Source organism: Eurytemora carolleeae, unplaced genomic scaffold, assembly GCF_000591075.1.
Source record: "Eurytemora carolleeae unplaced genomic scaffold, Eaff_2.0 scaffold1018, whole genome shotgun sequence".
Classification (NCBI taxonomy): domain Eukaryota; kingdom Metazoa; phylum Arthropoda; class Copepoda; order Calanoida; family Temoridae; genus Eurytemora; species Eurytemora carolleeae.
In genome coordinates this window covers 36,277-57,357 of record NW_019396933.1, presented here as the reverse complement: position 1 = coordinate 57,357, position 21,081 = coordinate 36,277, and the positions used below count along the sequence as shown (strand labels likewise).

General features: G+C 34.1%; 2 protein-coding genes across 2 annotated transcripts in view; one reads left to right on the top strand and one right to left on the bottom strand.

The window, feature by feature from the left end:
- Positions 1-77: 77 nt before the first annotated feature.
- On the bottom strand, positions 78-9,187 carry LOC111710258 (inner centromere protein). Its single transcript, XM_023484326.1, has 9 exons — positions 8,989-9,187; positions 8,437-8,504; positions 7,510-7,757; positions 5,977-6,142; positions 4,790-4,895; positions 3,657-3,939; positions 2,976-3,035; positions 2,194-2,438; positions 78-351 (listed from the first exon to the last, which is right to left on the bottom strand). Exons 1-9 carry the CDS (start codon positions 9,030-9,032, stop codon positions 78-80), a joined length of 1,494 nt encoding a protein of 497 aa, XP_023340094.1. The 5' UTR covers positions 9,033-9,187.
- Positions 9,188-14,662: 5,475 nt separating this feature from the next.
- LOC111710264 (uncharacterized) overlaps positions 14,663-21,081 on the top strand; it is a gene marked incomplete in the record, with an annotated part of 7,258 nt that continues 839 nt past the window's right edge. The window contains 11 exon segments of the mRNA XM_023484330.1: positions 14,663-14,748; positions 14,865-15,581; positions 15,641-15,697; positions 15,769-15,946; positions 16,005-16,150; positions 16,349-16,729; positions 16,836-16,978; positions 17,856-17,890; positions 17,958-18,000; positions 19,284-19,349; positions 19,671-19,761. Coding sequence (XP_023340098.1) covers positions 14,664-14,748; positions 14,865-15,581; positions 15,641-15,697; positions 15,769-15,946; positions 16,005-16,150; positions 16,349-16,729; positions 16,836-16,978; positions 17,856-17,890; positions 17,958-18,000; positions 19,284-19,349; positions 19,671-19,761 — 1,942 coding nt within the window.

Genomic DNA, 21,081 nt, shown 5'->3' with positions numbered 1-21,081 from the left:
AGCAACCAACCAACAAACCAAGCAAGCAAGCAACCAACCAACCAACCAACCAACCAACCAACCAACCAACCAACTACTCACCTAAACTGTTTATTGATTTTCTTCGGAAACAAATATAAGTTCTCTGTGATGTGTTTAAACGATTTTAATCTTTTCTCCAACTCTCTTCTATCCTCCTCTTCCTGTCTTCTTCTCTCTTCCGGGGTTAGTTTCTTCTCCTCTTCTTTATCTTCCTTCTCCTTCTTCTCCTTCTCTTTATTTTCTTCCAATTTCTTCTTCTGAAGATAGCTCTTGGGTATAAGTGGTTGTTCTTCCCGGGGGGATCCTGTTATTTCACTCGATATCTCCATTCTACAAAATATATAAAAAATGTAATTTAACACTTATATTTTACAACATGTTTAAGACCCATTTGCTTACGAAACATACTAAGCACGATAATTTGACAGGTTTTTTGAGAATATTAAAAATGCTTTGAAATACAATTTTATCGCCTGTCTAAAAAACAGTGCTTATGATCCGGATCCGTTGGATCCGCAAGATTTTGGCTTCCTGGATCCAGATCCGCAAAAATATGCGGATCCACGGATCCGGATTCAAGGGGCAAAAAATCGACCAAATACTGCAAAAAAATGTTAACTCTCATTTAGCTGAGAACTTTGGAATGGTGGATATCAGGATTCATGCTTAATCCCCTGTTTTAGCTAATCTCGAGACTAGCATAATCTCGAGATTATCTTAGTCTTGAGATTAAATATTTAGATCATCAATTGGATTCTAAGAACGCCAGATTGGTTCGTTTTCTTGACTGGAAGTGCCTTCACTTAATTTCTCACCCATTTATTTATGATTACATTAGTTAAAATTGGTTAAAAAGGAATCTCAAACGTATTATTAAATATTTTTCTTCACCGATTAAATTACAAATTCTTGATTTGTTAGAAATTGCGGATTTCTCTCATGGATAGAATTTATTTTTTAAGGCTGTCATTGGTCAATACAATTTACGAAATATATTCATGCACTCTCATTGGAGAAAATAATGTAAAGATATCCAAAGAGAGAGAAAAAGAGTGGATTAAGGACTAAAATTAAAAGTTTTCACAGTGGATATTCGGTTTAAATAGTTGGGATTAAAGGTTATACATTCTAAAGTTCCCAGCCCAGGATCAGGATCCATTTTTTTCTAGTGCGGATCCAGGATCCGGATCCGCATCAAAATTAAATGGATTCTTAGCACTGCTAAAAAGTATTAAAAATGTCCTGTGAAACGTTTAAGATTTGGTAGAATTCGAACAAAATTTTCGATAAAAAAACATAAATATTTTTTATAGTGAAACAAGTGAATGGGAATTAACTGTCAGTCGGTATCCTTTACTGTAGGAGTAGAGTTTACTGTCCGTCGGTATCCTTGACTGTAGGAATAGAGTTTACTGTCCGTCGGTATCCTTTACTGTAGGAGTAGAGTTTACTGTCCGTCTGTATCCTTGACTGTAGGAGTAGAGTTTACTGTCCGTCGGTATCCTTTACTGTAGGAGTAGAGTTTACTGTCCGTCGGTATCCTTGACTGTAGGAATAGAGTTTAATGTCCGTCGGTATCCTTGACTGTAGGAATAGAGTTTACTGTCCGTCGGTATCCTTGACTGTAGGAGTAGAGTTTACTGTCCGTCGGTATCCTTACTGTAGGAGTAGAGTTTACTGTCCGTCGGTATCCTTACTGTAGGAGTAGGAGTAGAGTTTACTGTCAGTCGGTATCCTTGACTGTAGGATAGGAGTAGAGTTTACTGTCAGTCGTTATCCTTTACTGTAGGAGTAGAGTTTACTGTCAGTCGTTATCCTTTACTGTAGGAGTAGAGTTTACTGTCCGTCGGTATCCTTGACTGTAGGAGTAGAGTTTACTGAGAACAGAAGAAGAAACTTTTGTGTTATGAATCTCAAGGTCAAATATTCATCTAATGCAGACCTAAGGATTATTTCATTTCCTCAATCCCATGGTGGTCACACCCTGCAGGGATAAATCTTATTGAGAGATTAAGCATTGATTCTCAAACTTAAAGTGCCCAAATTGTATATTGAGATCAAGAATGTTGAAGATTAACGGTATTCCACACAAAAGTTTCAATCATAGAAAATCAAGGAAATGATGGTTCTTTCCAAGCAAATGTATTTGTATATTTTAAACATTTTACTCACCTACTGGAAGTAATTTCATTGGTCTCGGTGTCTTGTGAACTGTGGACTCCCTGATCTCCCTGTACTATATGTACACTGTGAACCCCGCCGGTGTAAACTTTGCTAAAATTTCGCGGATTTAGCGGGGAATCTGTAGAAACGGTACTATCCTCACTTTCACTAAATTTACTCGTCCGTCGTCGTGGTTTAGGACGATTATTACTGTTGAGCAGGTCAACAGGCTCGTGATCTTGTCGTCCTTTGTCCTGTAATGTAAAATAAAATCGTTTAAAAATTGATTCAACGTGCTTAGCTGTAATCAACACTTTCAAGAACAAATATTGTTTCCAAATATTTTCCCATTAAATATATACGAAAAAAAATTGTTTCAATGTTGTACTGTACTGAAACATAAATATGGGGGCTGTACTGTACTGTACTGTACTGTACTGTACTGTACTGTACTGTACTGTACTGTACTGTACTGTACTGTACTGTACTGTACTATCTGTACTGTACTGTACTGTACTGTACTGTACTGTACTGTACTGTACTGTACTGTACTGTACTGTACTGTACTGTACTGTACTGAACTGTACTGAAACATAAATATATGGGTTCCTAGAAATTTTTTTTTTACTCCCTCACTTACACCCACTGCCCAGTGCCCAGTTCCCATTGGATTTTTTTAAAGAAGCAATTTTTTTACAGGGTGTCCCAGAAAGAAGATTGATTAAAGTTGTTTAACCTTTTAATGCCTTTTTCTGGGACACCCTGTACTCTGAAGATATAACACATAATACCTGGGAGTTTCTTCTTTTGTTGTGAATCTTCATTTTCTCCAACTGTTTAGATACAGGAACCTTTATAAATAAATAATTTATCTAAAAATATCGTCATCACTTTAAATTTTAATAACAAAATACAACACAAGTAATAGAAAAAAAACACATAAAGATAATAGGCGACAGAAAGTATCCAGATTTCTTGTTTAAATGCTAGGGCTTTTTGTTTGAAATAGTCGGTAATATTTTGTACTGGTTTGAACTGGTATGTACAGGGGTGTCACACGAAACACGATTTGAAAGTCGTCTTTGATCTTTGTATTTATTTGAGACATATTTAGCATGAATGATTCTTGAAACAATGACCACAAAATTCTCCTAGTTCTGAGAATTCCAAACTGTAGTCTGTTTTTTGTACCTTAAAGATATAAAGAATTTCTTTCAGATTAATTTTTTTAAATATAACCAAAATTGTCGAAATCGGAAAAAAAATGTTCATGTACCTCCGGTAATATTGAGAGCACAAAAAAAGGCAAACCACATTTTGGAAATTCCAAGACTAAGGGTATTTTGTGACTATTAACTCTAAAATTTGACTTCTATAATTTGGTTTACAAAAAAATGCTGTAAATTATTTGATTCAAAGATTAAAGACGACCTTCAAGTTTCGTGGGGCACCCTGTACTAGTTTTTTTAAACCTGTGATATTGGAGACTGGTTCCGAGGTGTACTTGTAGCACTACTGTTTAAACTCTCCAACTCTTCATCAACTTCATTTCCTGATTTAGTAAACCCAGCACCAGGTTTCACAGATATTTTAATTTTATTCTTTACTCCTTTTGGTCGGCCACGCCCTCGTTTACCCTCAGGTGTTGGACCAGGGGGCGTGGCATGGGTTATAGGAGTGAAGGGAAGGGGCGTGGCTGAGCTGATATTTGTGTTGGGTAGAGGAGTAGCTGATCTACTGGTATCAGATGGCATCCTTCAAATGTTATTATAATTATTTTCATCATTCAACCTACAGTAAGAGTATCATGTCCTGTAGGGCTTATTTAGGTATTTTACGTCAAGCTCCAGGGTTGAGCTACTGACCACTTACCCTGTCGTTTGTGATCTAATGAATCATATCCGACAGTGAATTTTATTAGGATTCGGTTTGTAAGCCTGAAGTTAAAAGGCAGAGTAATATCAATAGTGCACACAAATATTTTATTTACTTTGCTCAAACCAATACTAGATCCGACACAAGTTAGCTCACTTAATCCGGAATATGTACAAAAAACATCGGGGAAACTTAATTTTGTTTTTGAAAACACACATTTTAAATGTTAACTTAAGTGAGAAAACATTTCTAATCATTAAATGGTTAAGAATCAAACTACATAAATTTAACAAAATAACGGTTTTGGATCCGGATCCATTTCTTGGAATGACGGATCCGGATACGTTTCTTGGCACGACGGATCCGGATCCGTTTCTTGGCATGACGGATCCGGATCCGTTTCTTGACATGACGGATCCGTATCCTTTCTTGGCATGACGGATCCGAATCCGTTTCATGGCATGACAGATCCGGATCCGTTTCATGGCATGACGGATCCGGATCCGTTTCTTGGCATGACGGATCTGCATCCAAATAAAATGGAGACTAGGCACTAGAAGCAAGTTTGCACAACATAAAAATAGATTTTTTAGCAAAAATAAAACGTTAAACCTAATTCACACTATATTTATTATTTATTAATTTAATCATGAATATTGGTGGAGGGGAATTTTTCAAAAACTGTGCAACCCTGGAACCGGTATAAACCCTGTTTTGATCGAAATACTACCTTTCGTCCTCAGAAGCATCTCTAGAATCTTGTATTTTATACTCCCCTTGCTCAGGAATAATCTCAAGGTAACATTGCATCTCATCGTCGCAACACTCCATTTCTTCTAAAACAACAGCTGTAAAAATAAAATAATTTTAAAATAGAAAAATAGACATATCATTCTTTTTATGAAACTTCATCGTGAATTTCGTAATGAACGTGCTACAAAATAATCATCGTGCTATAAAGTTAAATTAGCTATACATTAAAGCGCATGTGCTAAAAAGTTTTGATTGGTTCCCGGATATTCTCAAAAAAACTAGGATATTTCCAAAATATTTTTTTTTTATTTGAAATTTTATATTTTGACTTCTGCTTTGAAATAAGACAAGTAGACAAACGTTTCATAAAATTACCTATAACCCTATTATTTTGGCACGACGTGCTATAACGTTTTTGGGCTTATTTTTTTTCTTTATCTCGAAGGTTCTCGCCGTTTTAGATTATATTTTGTTCCGATCGCTAAAGCCTGGGACAAAATAAAATCTAAAAAGGCTTGAACCTTCTCGTAAAAAGAGAAAATTTCTGTCCAAAAACTTTAGAACACTACGAACCAAAATAACAGTGTGATAAATAATTATTTCACTTTTTTCTTCTTTCTTCTCAATTACTAGGCGTCCCTTTTTCTATAACAATTATAGCTTTGAACTCTGAAAGGCGCCATTTTTAATCGTTCTCAAATATCCGCGGATTTCTCTTTTTAATTTGGTTTAATTTTAAAAAATAATCGACTATTGACTATCCATAATCTTTCCCTAGGGTCATGCGAGTTACCTCAAAAATGTTGGCCTCGATCGGCTCAGCCGTTTTACGCTTATTGGATCCAAACAAACAAACAAATAGACACGCAATATAGAAAAGCAAAAACTATGTGAAAGATACAATTTATTTTTAAGTTATAAAATTTATATGTGTATACTGTATATCATAAAATATATGATGATGCGGATTTAACTTTCATACCTTTACACAGATCACCACTTTAAAAATAAAATTGAACAGGGCCATAAATATTTTCGAGAATTAACCCCCTTTTCCGGTGTAAATTTTTATTTAAACTTTAGCGCTTTTCATGGGGAGATAATTTTAAGAGAAAATATAAACTCCTGATTTCAAGAATTGAAAAAAATCTGCCTTTTTGTTACCTGGAGGGTTAGGTGAGGATTGAAGGAATTCATCTTCTATCTCAGGTGGGGCTAACAGACCCCCGGACCCAGGCTCCGAGGAGGAGGGGGCGGGCCCTAACAAAACTGGAGCCATTCTTACTGCAGTACTTGGCACTCCAGTTTTCAACTTTTGGGATTTTGGTTCCTTCAAAAATATTTAGAGATGTGTTTATCTTGAAAAGTCTAAGAAAAAAGCACAAGCACATAGTTACACAGATGAATTAAATCTGTTGACATAAGTTCTCTCTATTTAACCCTATAAAGGCTGGTGGGTCTAAATCTATGTATAGCCTGGGAGGTGGGGGGACGCCCCCCCTCCTAGAAAAAGGCCTTATGAATAATATGTATAGAGTTGAAATGAATGATAAAAGCCCAATTTTTCAGGCCAGCTCATTAAAAAAAAAATTAGACCAATAATTTTAATAGTTTGGGTGCTAGGGAGGGTTGAAAAAAGTCCAATAAAATGGTAAAAAAATGTAAAAAAAATTCTTTTAACTTTAAAACAAATATCAAAGTGTGAAACACTTTTCTACATCCATTTTTCAAGAGCTTTTCAAAATTATATTTTTTAGATCTGTAGTTTTAATTACAAAAAAGTCAAATGGCCTATTTTAATTATTTTTTTTTTACACGGACCGGACTTTTTTTCCACCCTGTACTTACCCTTTCAATTAAAAAAAGAAATTTTAACAAAAAATCCTTTAGATTTCTATTTATTAAAAAACAAAAAATTTCACGATGTAAGTGTCAAAAATGAGAGTGCTAGGGCAAAAAAAAACTAGAGGGGGGGGGGGTTAAAGAGTCGTGACAGACACACGACCAATACACAAAGGATACATTTAAACCTTACACTGAGTAACAATGATGGATTTATCCGTATTTCTACCTAAAAGTGATCATTTTCTATTGTGGTTATCTATAAAAAGTAACTTGCGGAATGCGGATATGTGCTGCAGACAGCAGACAGAAAAACGACGAAATCTTTTCTTTGTACAAACAAGGGTACCGTTGTAAATCGGGCGTGACGCTTTAAATTAGGGTTCAAATACACTTACTCCGACAGTCACTTTAAACACACATTGATATCTAACGAAATTGTGCTATTTATAACAAATCTTATTTCTAGTCGAAATAAACTTTTTTAAAAGGGACCGTTTACTTTCAAGGGTATATTGAGAGTAAACTAAATAATCTATTAGGTATTTATTGGTATTAGTTTCACTTTTCTAGGACAACGGTGGCCTGAGAAAAAGCCGATTTATCATTCAGAATTCAAGCGCAAAGGTATGATACCTATAGACACTATATGATGTCATTGAAATAGTGTCTATGCAAAGGTATAATTTCTGCTGGAATTCTAAACGATAAATCGGCTTTTTCTCCGGTCATAGATATCTTTGAGAAGTAAGACTAATATACCAACGAATAGCTAATAAGCTAATTAGTTTACCATGAAATTAACCAAATAAGTGAACGGTCCCTTTAATGCTGGTATTAAAACAATGTTTTTACCATTGGTGAAGATAGAATTGCATCAAGTAGATTTGAATCTTCCAAACTCGTCCTCTCAGGAGTCCTCTGCCCAATCCCTCCCACCACTTGAGAATATGATGCAGGATCTTTAACCTCGATGGAATCCACGAACTCGTCTTCCTCCGAGAAATCTGCGGATTTATTAGATTCAACGGATTGTGAATTTTCTGGTGAATCCTCCAGATTTGGTGATGCATCTACAGTGTTTTCTTCCATTATTTGCATATCTTAATAAATTCAAATCAAAACGGGAAAAAGAAAAAAAGATAAAAGCAATATGCTGTTAGGATTCCTAAGAACCTTCAGGGAAAAAAATCATAATTCTAGGAATGAGCCCAAAAAGACTAAAGGATGCGTACCCTAATCTGGAGCTCACATAACATGGCCCACAGGACTTGATTCACCGATTGATAACAATGATAATAAAGTGTCCGCAATTAAAACGCCAGTTTGTTCTGTGCTTATGGTTCATATTATCTATATGCGGATATGGAAACCCCGGTAATTTCCTAGAGAACGATTTTTGGACCCCCCCACCCCTTTCTATCAATTTTGTACATGGATCTTAAATTTAAGACATGTGGCCGCAGCGCTCGGTTCCCTAGCCTGTCCAAGCCGCAGCACTCGGCCCAGAAAGTGTCATAATTTAACCTAAACCGTGGACGCAGCGCTCGACCCCCTAGCCTCTCCTAGCCGCAACGCTCGGCCCGGAAAGTGTCTTAACCTAATTGTTGAAAAAGTGGTCATGTACAAAATTGATAGGAGGGGGGTGGGGTCCAAAAATCGTTCTCTAGAACGGACCCGGAAACCCCACGTTAAGCTATGCTGTGCGTCATATTTTTATATTTTACGCCTTAAACCAAAATTTCAGTTAACTATCGTCAATGTAAGTTTTTAATTTCATACCTCGTTCGCTTTCAGTCAAATCAAACCCATCTTGACTTTCATCTTCGTCAGAAGATGAGACAGACCTCCTAGAAAAATAAAAACATTTTTTAAAAGTTATAAAAAAAAATTCATGGCATGCAAGTATACTAAAATCGTTTTTTTATATTTAAAAAACATCTGAAGGGGAGGGGGGCGGGGATTCATATAGGAATTTATTTTCATGCTCGCCTATAATATTGTATTTCAAGTTTTTCAACCCCCTTAAAATACTTTTTACCCAAAAATCAATTATTTCTTCCAACAATTATTTATTTTCCTAACAACCTGACGTCTGTGGTTCAAACTTATTTCCAAGAATAAATTTTTTATAAAATATTTACAAAAAGGTTTTGATAAATAAATATGCTATTATCACTTCAAAAATGTTAAAGTTCCATTGTGACGACAATTTTAAACTGCAAATTTATATCTTTTTCTACATTTTTCATAGGGGAGCCTAGCTAAATCAAAAAGGAGCAATGGGCATTTGATTCCCCTTTGTCCAACAAAAATATCATTTATAAATATTACCTTTGATTATCTTCTGGAGCTTTAATCTTCCTAGACCGGGTCATTTTAGATAAGTTCAAATTGTCATTGCTGAATTTAGGATGAAGAATTCCTCTTAAACCTTTACAGTATTAAACATATGCTTTCCTTTGGGCGTTCAGTTGGTTTTAAGTGTTCTTAATGATCTTTTCTTTTGAGAATCTGAAAAATATAGCTTTTCTATTTAAGCAACATAAGGAAATGGGATCTTTAAGGTGATTTCCTAATATACGATTTATGGACCCCCTCCCCCCCTCCTATCAATTTTGTACATGGATCTTATATGTTGTATGAACCAAGTTCAATATTGTGTATATGAAGCAGGAACCAAGTTAAACCAGGAAGAATATCTTAACTGTACTTAAAGAAGGGGTTAGAGAATATACTTCAGTCCCGCATACCATCTAGCCGGGTTCACATACACTTTATATTCGGCAATGTTTATTATCAATTGGAATAAAATATACAATAATAATAGTATCTTAAGTTGTGCTAGTTATGCATTTAGGTACCTTCCCACCTACCAGACTTTTTTCAGGCACAATGTAAGACACGGATATAATTGACCATGTGACAACAGAGCTTGGCCCACTAGCCTGTCCTAGCTGCGACGCCCAGCCCCCCTGCCTGACTAGCCATAGCGCTCGGCCCAGAAAGTGTCTTAACCTAACCTAACCCTAAATAACAAAAAAATAAATAATAATAAATTTGCTGAAAAATAAATGGTCATGTACAAAATTGATAGGAGGGTAGGACAGACCCCGAAAATACTGCCAACTATCTCTTTATCTAGATCATATCTTGAAAGTTTTGAATTTTTCAATATTTAGATAACAATTTGGCTAAACTCATCGACTATGAATTTATCCCCCCTCTCGTGGTCTAGATATTACGACAGATTTTTTGTAAGCTTTGGTCATGAATTCGGAAAAAATCCGGAAAATGCTTATTTTCGAATTTTCGGAATGGGTTTTGTTAACTTTGAGAATACGACGCGGCAAATCTAGCATTTGCAATATTTTAAGAAAAGACGACATTTCAAATATATTTTATTTCTATTTCTGAAAAATATTAATTTACAGATTACAGAATGGTTATAGGAGGAGTAGGAGACAGGAGTTGTAGAAAGAGTTGAGGGACCAAATAGACAGAGGGGGTGGTCTTGGTTACTTTGTCTGCAGATAGCGCGGAGCGCTTATTAGTTTACTCAAAATACTTCAATATTAAAATGGAACGGGGGCACCACATAAAACACCCACTCTGATGGAAAGTGGGCTAAGGGGCGTCAATATATCGCATATATCAGAATAGCAGCTAATAGTCACGTATTCAGGATTACTCACAAAGGATGATACTGTAAAGACGACCCTTAAAACTTAAAAATATGACGATTTAAAGCTTGATTTTTGGTTTCTGTATTCAATTGAGTATTGTGATGGTTTACTAGATAATTAAGCACAGAAATAAGCCAGTTTTGGCCTACAAGGAACCCTAAATGCAAGAAAATTTCGTATAATCGACTCTGAAGTCTCATATCCTATGAGGGTAACCCTGTACTATATACAATTTTACAATAGAGCAGCTTAAAGTTGTATGGTAACTAATTTGCTGGTTGTAAATCCAATGTTTGGAACTTATTTAAAAAAAATACATTGTGTCCCACGGAACATTACAGTTTGTGAATAGCTTTTAGAATGTCTTCTTCAATAATTTATGTATACTAACGTTTAAAAATATTTGCTTGGTAAAGTGGAATCTACAGAAAACGCAATATACAAATAAAAATATTTATTTCAGCCTGAGTCGTCGTCGTCATTTTTCATTGCACTCTGCCAGAGACAAGATTTTCGCGGATATTTCTATTTAAATTAGTTTTTTTCGGACAACATTTCCACCAGCGCCATAAACATTCCCTTGGATCACGTGAGTTGCCACAAAAAAATGGGTCCGATTGGTTTTGGCCGTTTTTACGTTTAAAGGATATAAACATAATAACAAGCAAGGAATATATACATGCAGGGTGTCTCAAAAAAAAGTTATTAATTTTTAAAAGTTTGGACATTATTGAAAGCTCATGAAACAGTTCAGATCGATTGATATTAATTTTAGCTATAAAGTATCACACAGATTAAAGAAGAATGAACAGTTAGGCACCCTGTATATATAAGAATTAGGATAAGAATTAAGTTATAATTTTAAAATTTAGAACGGGATAAAACGTTTCTTATTAAAAATATTAAAAGTTTAGCATATCATGACAAAGTTAATTACACTCACATTAAATATGGATATAATTTGTCTCCAAAAAAATCTAAAATCTTTTTTAATTTTTTGAATTTTACTGTTCATAAATGGTTATTTTTTAACAGTTTTACAACTTTTTGTTTTCTATTTTCTTTAAATCTAGGTTTAAAACTTTGAATCTGTTCAAACTTAGATTTAAAGAATGCGTGATCTGAATTAATTATAGAATAAGAGTTCAGACGAATAACATGCTGTATAATCTTTTTTTAAATTTGCGACTTACATCATGTTAATTAAATTTCAGTGAAGGGTCAATCTGACATTTCATAAAAAAAACTTTAGAATTGGACAAACCCAAATAAACGTGCCCGGCGTTGCCCGTGAAATTTTTAAAATCAAATTTTGAAGAAAAAAAATCGATTTTTGAAAAAAAGAATAATTTAGAATGTTAAAGAAAAAATAATATGGATTTTTTAGATTATGTTGCCCGCGGGGTACTCAAGGGTTCCCTAAAAAAATGTCAGCCCATTCAGTCCAGCCGTTTGGCCAGCTACAGCTAACATACAGGGTGTCCCACGATACATGAAAGTTGGTGAATAGTTTTCAATGTCTTCCAAATATACTGTTTGCGTATGATACAGGATTGTTTATGTCAGACGTAAGTCTATTTGATCTTATAGATAGATCAAATATTGAACAATTAGTAAGGCAGCAGTCAGCACTTTGGTTTAAAGTAATAAACTTTAAACATTAAACATCAAAAAACAAAGTACACAATGTTTAGAAAGAAAAGCATGAACATCTCTTCAACTACACCATGATGCTAGGATTGGTGGAGTAGGAATTAATAGAATTGGGGAAGATTGTGAAGAAAAGTTTTTTTGAATTTGTAGGATTACATGATGAATATCTCACATGGGATTATCATCTTAGTAAACTTAATAAAAAGTTATCTAGTTCATACTTTGCTCTAAATAAAAAATATACTGCCTTTAAAAATAAGAAAAACTATTTACAAAATTTCAATACACTTTTTAAAAGTCACATGGAATTCGGAATAACATGTTGGGGTGCTTCTAAGAATAAAAAATCAAGAATATTGAAAATATTAAAAAAAAAGGCTATAAGAGCAGTTTCAAATTCAAGCTTTAAAGCACATACAATTCCAATTTTTGAAAAACTAAATATTTTGAAACTGCATGATATTCTTCAATTGAAAGGTTCAATTTTTATGCACAAATAGTTAGATGAATGGCTTCCTGAATAGTTTAATAATATGTTTTGTGCTTTGTCTCATCAAAACCGAACAAAATGCTTAAGATTAGAAATTTCCAAAAAATGTTCCTTCCACAAATATGGAATTCATTGTCACTAGAAATAAAAAACTCGTGTTCTTTAAACTCGTTAAAAAATAAATTGCATGCACGGATAAAACATATATGTATCTGCAATTTGAATGTTCAAAATCAAACTGTTATTCATGTATTCTGAATAAATAAATGTGCCATCCTAAGTTCTGAGCAAGCTTTTGATTCTGATTGAGCTACATAATCCCTCCTCTCTTCCTAATATTTGCCCCTACCAATTGGTCGAAACACCTCCAATTGTATGATTTAAAAAATATATTATACAATTACATCCAGGTTTGCCATTAAAAACGGCCAATGTTGGCTTGACAAAACCCGTCATTAAAGTGTTAGTTTAGAAGGACTGTAAAGGAAAAATGAAAGGGGTATAGGATGAAACCTGAGAATCTCAGGCGTTGAACGATACATATAAGACATCTCTCTGATGTTCCTGTCTCTAGAAATTGATATAAAACTGTGTAAAAATTATACGAAAATTCATATTATACAATTTTGTATAAAAGTAGTAGGTTTAAACAGATCATATTCATCAAATATGCAACCAATCTAAAAACGATTATATCCCACAGGAGCCTGAGAATCTAGGGTTTGCTCCTATTATAAATTTTCAATTTTTATTTAGTGTTTTTAATAGACATAATTGATAATATTATTTCATTTAATCCGTATAGTCTTTATTACGTCACCAGAATGTCAGCCAATGGCAATGCAGTATACTGGTCACGTGATTTCCGTCTGTATCACGTGATTAGTATACTGCACTGCCATTGGATGAAGTTCTGGTGACGTAATGCGGAATATACAGACTATATGTAATAATATTAAAAATTATATTTATTAAAAATGCAAAATAAAAATTAAAAATTGTAATAGGAGCAAACCTGATATTCTCGGGCTCCTGTGGGATACAATCGTTTTTAGATTGGTTGCATATTTGATGAATATGATCTGTTTAAACCTACTACTTTTATACAAAATTGTATAATATGAATTTTCGTATAATTTTTACACAGTTTTATATCAATTTCTAGAGACAGGAACATCAGAGAGATGTCTTATATGTCTATCGTTCAACGCCTGAGATTCTCAGGTTTCATCCTATACACCCTTTCATTTTTCCTTTACCGTCCCTTTAAAGAATATATCCATGTAAAATTTATGTACCTTAATTATAAATATCTATCTATCTATCTATCTATCTACTGTATTAGATATTGAAGACTTTTTGTTGTTTATTTTGTTTAAAAAATCTTTTACTTAAATACATTTACTCAAATATATTTTACTTTGAACTCAATTTTACTGTAAGATGACTCCCATACAATATTTTTCATTGTTCTCTTTAGTATCAAACAACAATTATGGAAGAAGACATTTTAAACCATTCACTAACTGTCATGTTTCGTGGGACACCCTGTTTATACAAATGTATATAATCGAAGTGCTTTATTATGATTAAACAATGGGAGATAACAGTTACAAAGAATTAGTTAGATCTATTTTATCTTTTTAAATTTATTTTTAAAGCCAAATATAAGCCATAAGGTGTATACTGTAGGAATAAAGGAACTGAGTTTTGTTTTCCAAAAACTCTGATTTTCTACAGATTATCTTCGTAACCTGTCGGATACCTTTCTTACTTCAAACTATGAATTCTTTTAGATCAAATAGTTTGAAATATTAAACCATCAGGTTGCAAAGATTAGAAAATTTGAATGTGTGACAAAAACTCAGTCAGTTCCATTGTTGGACTAGGGATATCTCAGTGCAGCATAGTTAGATACTTTTAAAAATCTTGAAATTTGTACCTGTGCCTGAACCTGTACCTGTACCTGTACCTGTACCTGTACCTGTACCTGTACCTGTACCTGTACCTGTACCTGTACCTGTACCTGTACCTGTACCTGTACATGTACCTGTACCTGTACCTGTACCTGTACCTGTACCTGTACCTGTACCTGTACCTGTATCTATACCTGTACCTGTACCTGTACCTGTACCTGTACCTGTACCTGTAACCTAAAACAAAACATTTGTCCAGGTAAAATGGGGACTAGATTGAAAAACTATCTTTTTCTGATAATTCTTCAGATTGGACTGCAGTTAACCAACCCTGTAAACTCTGTTTCAGGTCAATAATTATTTTTTTTGTCAATTGAAAATCTAAGTAAGAATAATTTTATAACAATAATTAATATAATATTATTTCATAAACCTGTTTTCAATTGAAGTAGTTGATTATTTTAGTCAATACCTTGATATCACCTTGGAACTTTACCTTTGGCAGCAGCAGTAGCTATTCAGATGATCTGGAGGAAGACTTCCTCACCGAAGAAGATCTTAACGGCAATTATACTTCTGGTGATCTAAAAAAATTACTGCTTACTGATGCCGATAATGTTTCTGATATTCTGACTAAAGAACTTCAAACCAGCATCACCAGCAATAGTTCTGGTATTCTGTCCAAAGTACTTCAAAACAGCACCAGAAACAGTTCTGGTATATTAAATGGAATAATTCAAAGCAACACATATGATATCATGTCAATTGCACCAGCTTTCATGAATGATTCTACCACCTCAAAGTCAAATGGTTTAGAAGGTTTGACTTCAAAAGCTCCAGAACTAGAAGGTTCGACTGCAAAAGCTCCAGAACTAGAAGGTTTAACTGCAAAAGCTCCAGAACTTCCAAACACCACTGAGATAAAAGATTCACAGGACTTTCAGGTAGAGATTAAAGGGTCAGACGATGAACCTGATATGCAGGATGTACAGATTTATCCTGAAGATGTTAATGAGATCAGTGATAATGTTAATGTTGAGATCAATGATTATGAAAAAGATGATACTGGAGAAAAGTTTATTCAAGGCAAATTTGAAATTAATAAGATAGAGGAATTGAACCTCACCACTATAAATAAAGCAATGGAGGAACTATTTGATGAAAGTAATTTCACAAATCTAGGTATCTTTTTTATTATATCCCATAATCTTAATCAACTTAAATTAATTAAATTGTTTTAGAAAACGAGACCTATTTTAGCAATGATACTCTTGAAAGTGGATTTCTTCATGGATTTGGTAAGATCAACCTTAGAAGACCCATTTTTCATTCTTACAAAGTTCATGCATTGCTAATTCCTTAATTTTAGGGGAATCTATCTCAATTATCCTTGTTTCTGAAATTGGGGACAAGACGTTCTTCATTGCTGCCATTCTAGCGATGAGGAACAATAAACTGATTGTGTTTATTGGTGCTACTTCAGCACTTTTCCTCATGACAGTCTTATCTGGACTTCTGGGTTGGGTAGTGACAACATTTATACCAAGGTGAATCTAAATAATAATGATTTCATCAATGAATGAATTAACACCAACTTGAATATAGGGAGGTTACTTACTATGGGTGTACCGCCATTATGTTCCTGTTCGGGTTCAAGATGCTGTGGGAGGCCTGGCATATGGATGATAATGAGCAGGAGGAAACACGAAGAGAAGTTGAAGATGAACTAGCTGGAAGAAGAAACAATGATGGTAAGAAATATGAAAATAATTGGAGAGATCACTGAATTATCGACATTTCAAATCCTAAATCCTTGATTCAAATCTTTATGGATCTTTAACTTTGAACTGGTGATTCAAGGTGGTAGATAATCAGCGACCTCTCTGAATTCATTAAATTTCATCCTAGCTATTAATATCTATTTCTCTAAACTTTGGTAATTTCTATAGCTGGAAGTACAAGAACTGCAAATCGAAGACAGTCCCTGGAAAGTACATCAGGACTGCACTTGTGGGATTTTGCATATTGGCAAATAACAACAAGGAATGCAATTTCTGAAGCAGTTTCTACCGCTCAGGAGATAAAAGATCTTCTCAGATCAACAACTGCTGAATTAACAGCATTTATATTTGGCTTACGGAACTCAATGAGCTCATGGCAACCACAAGCAACACAACGGCCTACTGAGCTAGCGGAGAACTCTACTCTGCATGTTGTCACAACGGGTGTTACACGTGGGGAAGGTATTAGCAATCCAGGATTTGTCGATTTAGATACAGAGCTTGGATACAATGAGCACAGGCATGCAGATGGCATAAGACAGGAAGCAGGTAAATAATCAAAATAAGTTTAAGGAGAATTTAGAATTTTTTAGATTGCCATTGAATGTTTTTATTTATCTCTTTGACAAAACTTTTTAAGTTGTCCTAATTGCAGACTTTGAAGAGGCATATAATGAAACCAGAATTGAAAACTTGAATAACAGACCGGAGCAGACACAAGAAGCGTTTAATGAAACCAGAATAGAAAACTTGAGTAACAGACCGGAGCAGACTGAAGAAACTCAACCTCCAAGAGCAGTAAGATAAAAAAAATCAAGATCTCAACTTTTCTTTAAAGGGACCGTTCACTTATTTGGGTAATTTGGGGGTAACCTAAATAGCCTATTAGCTATTCATTGGTATTAGTCTTACTTTTCAAAGACAACTGTGGCCTGAGAAAAAGCCGATTTATCATTCAGAATTCCAGCGCAAAGGTATGATACCTTTGTAATTACACTATTTGACACTTTTTGTCAAAGTCATGGATTTTTTAAACTTTTCAAATATCAAATTAAATTGTAGTAATTATGGGTAATTGCAGATATCTTAATTTTTTTTCAAAATTATTCTAAAATTGTCTATTTTCAAAATATATAAATTATTTTAAACATTTGACGGTTTGATACGTTTGATACTTCACCAGAAATCCCAGTGATTTATTAAAGAGTTAAAATCTAGGAACCAGTTTGTCTGAGAGAGAAAGTCGTCTTTGTATAAATGTGTTAATTTGTTGAATCATGTTTGAACACGAAAAACGTAATTTTCTTGCTATTTCTAATGCAAAAGTTTGTATTTTTTATTTTAGAAATAATTTTAGAGTTTATTGGGCTGTTGTTACTGAAAAAAAAAACGTTTAAATATTGTGTCTATGCAAAGGTATCATACCTTTCCGCTGGAATTCTAAACGATATATCGGCTTTTTCTCCTGTCATAGATATCTTTAAAAATTAAATTAAAAATTAATAGCTAATAGCCTAATTAGTTTACCATGAAATTACCCAAATAAGTGAACGGTCCCTGTAATTTATCAGTTAAAATTTGTTCACTTATTGATATTATTTCTTGGCGCCCTGAGCCCGACTTCTCGTATTCTACACTCTGTTCCATTGTATCAGCTCTGACATCTTATTTTTAGGGAAAAACTGGATTTATTGATGGTTTGATAGACAGGTAATTCAATTAGAATAAAATACAAGGAAATATTTTATCTTTTCAATATACACAAGTTTATGTTTAGAACATGTAAAGAGAATTCTTGGTTCGGAAAGAAATGCCTCCAGGTTTTGTATCCACAGTTTTAAGGGACTGTAAGCTTAATTTCAAGTTTAAAGAGACTGTAAGCTGAATTTCAATGGTTTAAAGAGACTGTATTTCTGAATTTCAAGTTTAAAGAGACTGTAAGCTGAAGTTCAAGTGACCCTCCACTAAAAAATAGCATTTCCCGATTTACAACGGTACCCTTGAAACCTGTCAAAGCTGTTAAAGGGAGTGACCGGCTATGTAAGGTAGAAGACCTGAGTTTGCAGTGTTGTGGAAAATTTCTTTCGGATTCATTTGAAGCATATTAAACATTTTAAAGATCTGTAAATCCTGAGTTTGAGCGTAAATTCGACGTTCAAAACTCTTACGTTTTTAGAATTAGTTTTTTAAATTATTAAATAACGACGACATAAAATGTAAAAAAGTTCTACAATAAACTACAGACATCATGTATAGGAACATGTTTTTCACAATACTGCATACTCAGTTCAACTACCTTACATAGCTGGTCACTCCCTTCATGAGTGCCTTGTGAATCGGACATTGCAATGTTTGCATAGAGGATCACTTGAAATTACGCTTACAGTCCTTTTAATGTGAATACTTGTTTCTCTATTCTGAAAATATAAATCCATATATTTTCAGGGATACGTTCTTCAGAGCCATGGGAACTCTTTAGAGCCATGGGAACTCTTCAGAGCCATGGGAACTCTTTAGAGCCATGGGAACTCTTCAGAGCCATGGGAACTTTTGTCGAGAAAACTCATAATCATGATCGCTTGATTTCGATATCCACTGTGGGGACTTATAATTTGAGGATCTATAATGAAATATAACTTTCCTTATCTTCATTATATTTTTTCCTCTCCTAATCTATGTTCTACGACATTGGGTTGCAAAGATATATGGAATAGAGAATCAGACTTTTGGGCAAAAGTCAAATTTCATTAAAATTTGCGTATATGATAATAATGCATCGTGAATCGTGTTTCTAATTTGCGTATATGATAATAATGTATCGTGAATCGTGTTTCTAATCCCTTTATTTTTGCAACCAACCAAATGTTGAGATCTTAGGTATTTCAACTATGAAACTATTAAAATTTTACACCATCATGTTGCCGGGATATTAGGACTTCAAAATTTGAGTTTGTGGCAAAGACTCAATACCTTTAAACCACCGAGGGATTTAATGATAAAGGTCTGGTTTTAATATGGACCTGAAAAAATGAGTTTTTGAAGAATGTAGTAATCTATTTCAGTGTTCAGTGTACAGGCAACAAAGTTCATTTTAATTATTTAGGTTTTCAAATTGTTCATAAATACCTTCACGATGACCTTCATTGCAGAATGGGGAGACAGATCACAGGCAAATATATTGAACAAAATAATTTAATTATCTTTAAAAAAAATGTCATTTTTTGTCCAAAAAAAAACACGTTTTTTACCGTCAAAGTTTACACTTTAGTTTTAAAAAAAGTTTCATACAATATTAAAATTATAGTCTTTTTATAGTCTTATAGTCAATACAATTTTAAAATTCATGCTTTTAAAACTACAAAATCTAATTTTACAAACTTGCTAAAGTAATTTAACAATCCCGTAAAAATGCCTTCACGCACGTTGCAAAGTAAATTGGGAACATGTTGATGTTGTTGTTGTTACTTACTTGATGTTGTTGTTGTTGCAGTTGGCTACCATTGTACTGGTCGGAATTAATGATGTCGGAGGAGTTATTGTTGGAGGCTGTTTAGGACACTTTATCTGTACTGGAGGGGCAGGTATTGTTGGAGGCTGTTTAGGACACTTTATCTGCACTGGAGGGGCAGGTATTGTTGGAGGCTGTTTAGAACACTTTATCTGATTGAAAAGGAGGCGCAGGTATTGTTGGAGGCTGTTTAGGACACTTTATCTGATTGAACTGGAGGCGCAGGTATTGTTGGAGGCTGTTTAGGACACTTTATCTGAACTGGAGGCGCAGGTATTGTTGGAGGCTGTTTATAAAATTTTATCTGCAATGGAGGGGCAGGTATTGTTGGAGGCTGTTTAGGACACTTTATCTGCACTGGAGGGGCAGGTATTGTTGGAGGCTGTTTATAACATTTTATCTGCACTGGAGGGGCAGGTATTGTTGGAGGCTGTTTAGGACACTTTATCTGCACTGGAGGCGCAGGTATTGTTGGAGGTTGTTTAGAACACTTTATCTGATTGAACTGGAGGCGCAGGTATTGTTGGAGGCTGTTTATGACACTTTATCTGAACTGGAGGCGCAGGTATTGTTGGAGGCTGTTAAGGACACTTTTTCTGCACTGGAGGGGCAGGTACAGATATTGATTTTTTAAAAAGGATTTAGTACTTTGCAAACCAATGTCAGAGACCTGAGGTATTTCAAAGATCAAATAATCTAAGTTTGAAATATCATAGGTTTGAACCATCAGGTAACAAAAATATAGGGATTCTAGTCATCCCTCTTCTCAGTATGAATGAAGCGTGGACGGATGCATGTGCTGCCAGATTACAACCCCTGGTAGATCAATAAAAACCCGCAACACCAAACTTTCGAAATAGAAAAATTCCGAGAATTTTATCCTTACAACCCGAGTATGTCCTGGAGACAAACAAATCTCTTTAAATAAATTATTTTATCATAGATAAATAGAAGTATTATTTGGTCATATTTCATAATAAGAAATATTAAAGGTCTACGAGATTGGGTTGTAATGATATAGAAACTTGAAACCCAGAGTTTGTGGCAAAAACTCAGTCCTCAGTCCTTTTCCAATTGAGGGTTTTCTTCAACAAGGACCTGAGGATTCAAACGACAGAGACATTGAAATGAATTGCCAAAATTGAACACTTTCGAATATAGAAAAACACGATATCTTCCTTACTGCCCAATTTTATTTATTAATTTTCTTTCAGTGCTTGCTGGGGCTCTTATTGCTAAATATGTGTCAGTGAGAAAAGTGTCATTTATAGGTAATTTATTTTAAATATTAAAATAGAATAATAATAATAATAATATTGATAATGATAATGATAAAAATAATAGTAATAATAATGATAATAATAATAATAATAATAATAATAATAATAATAAT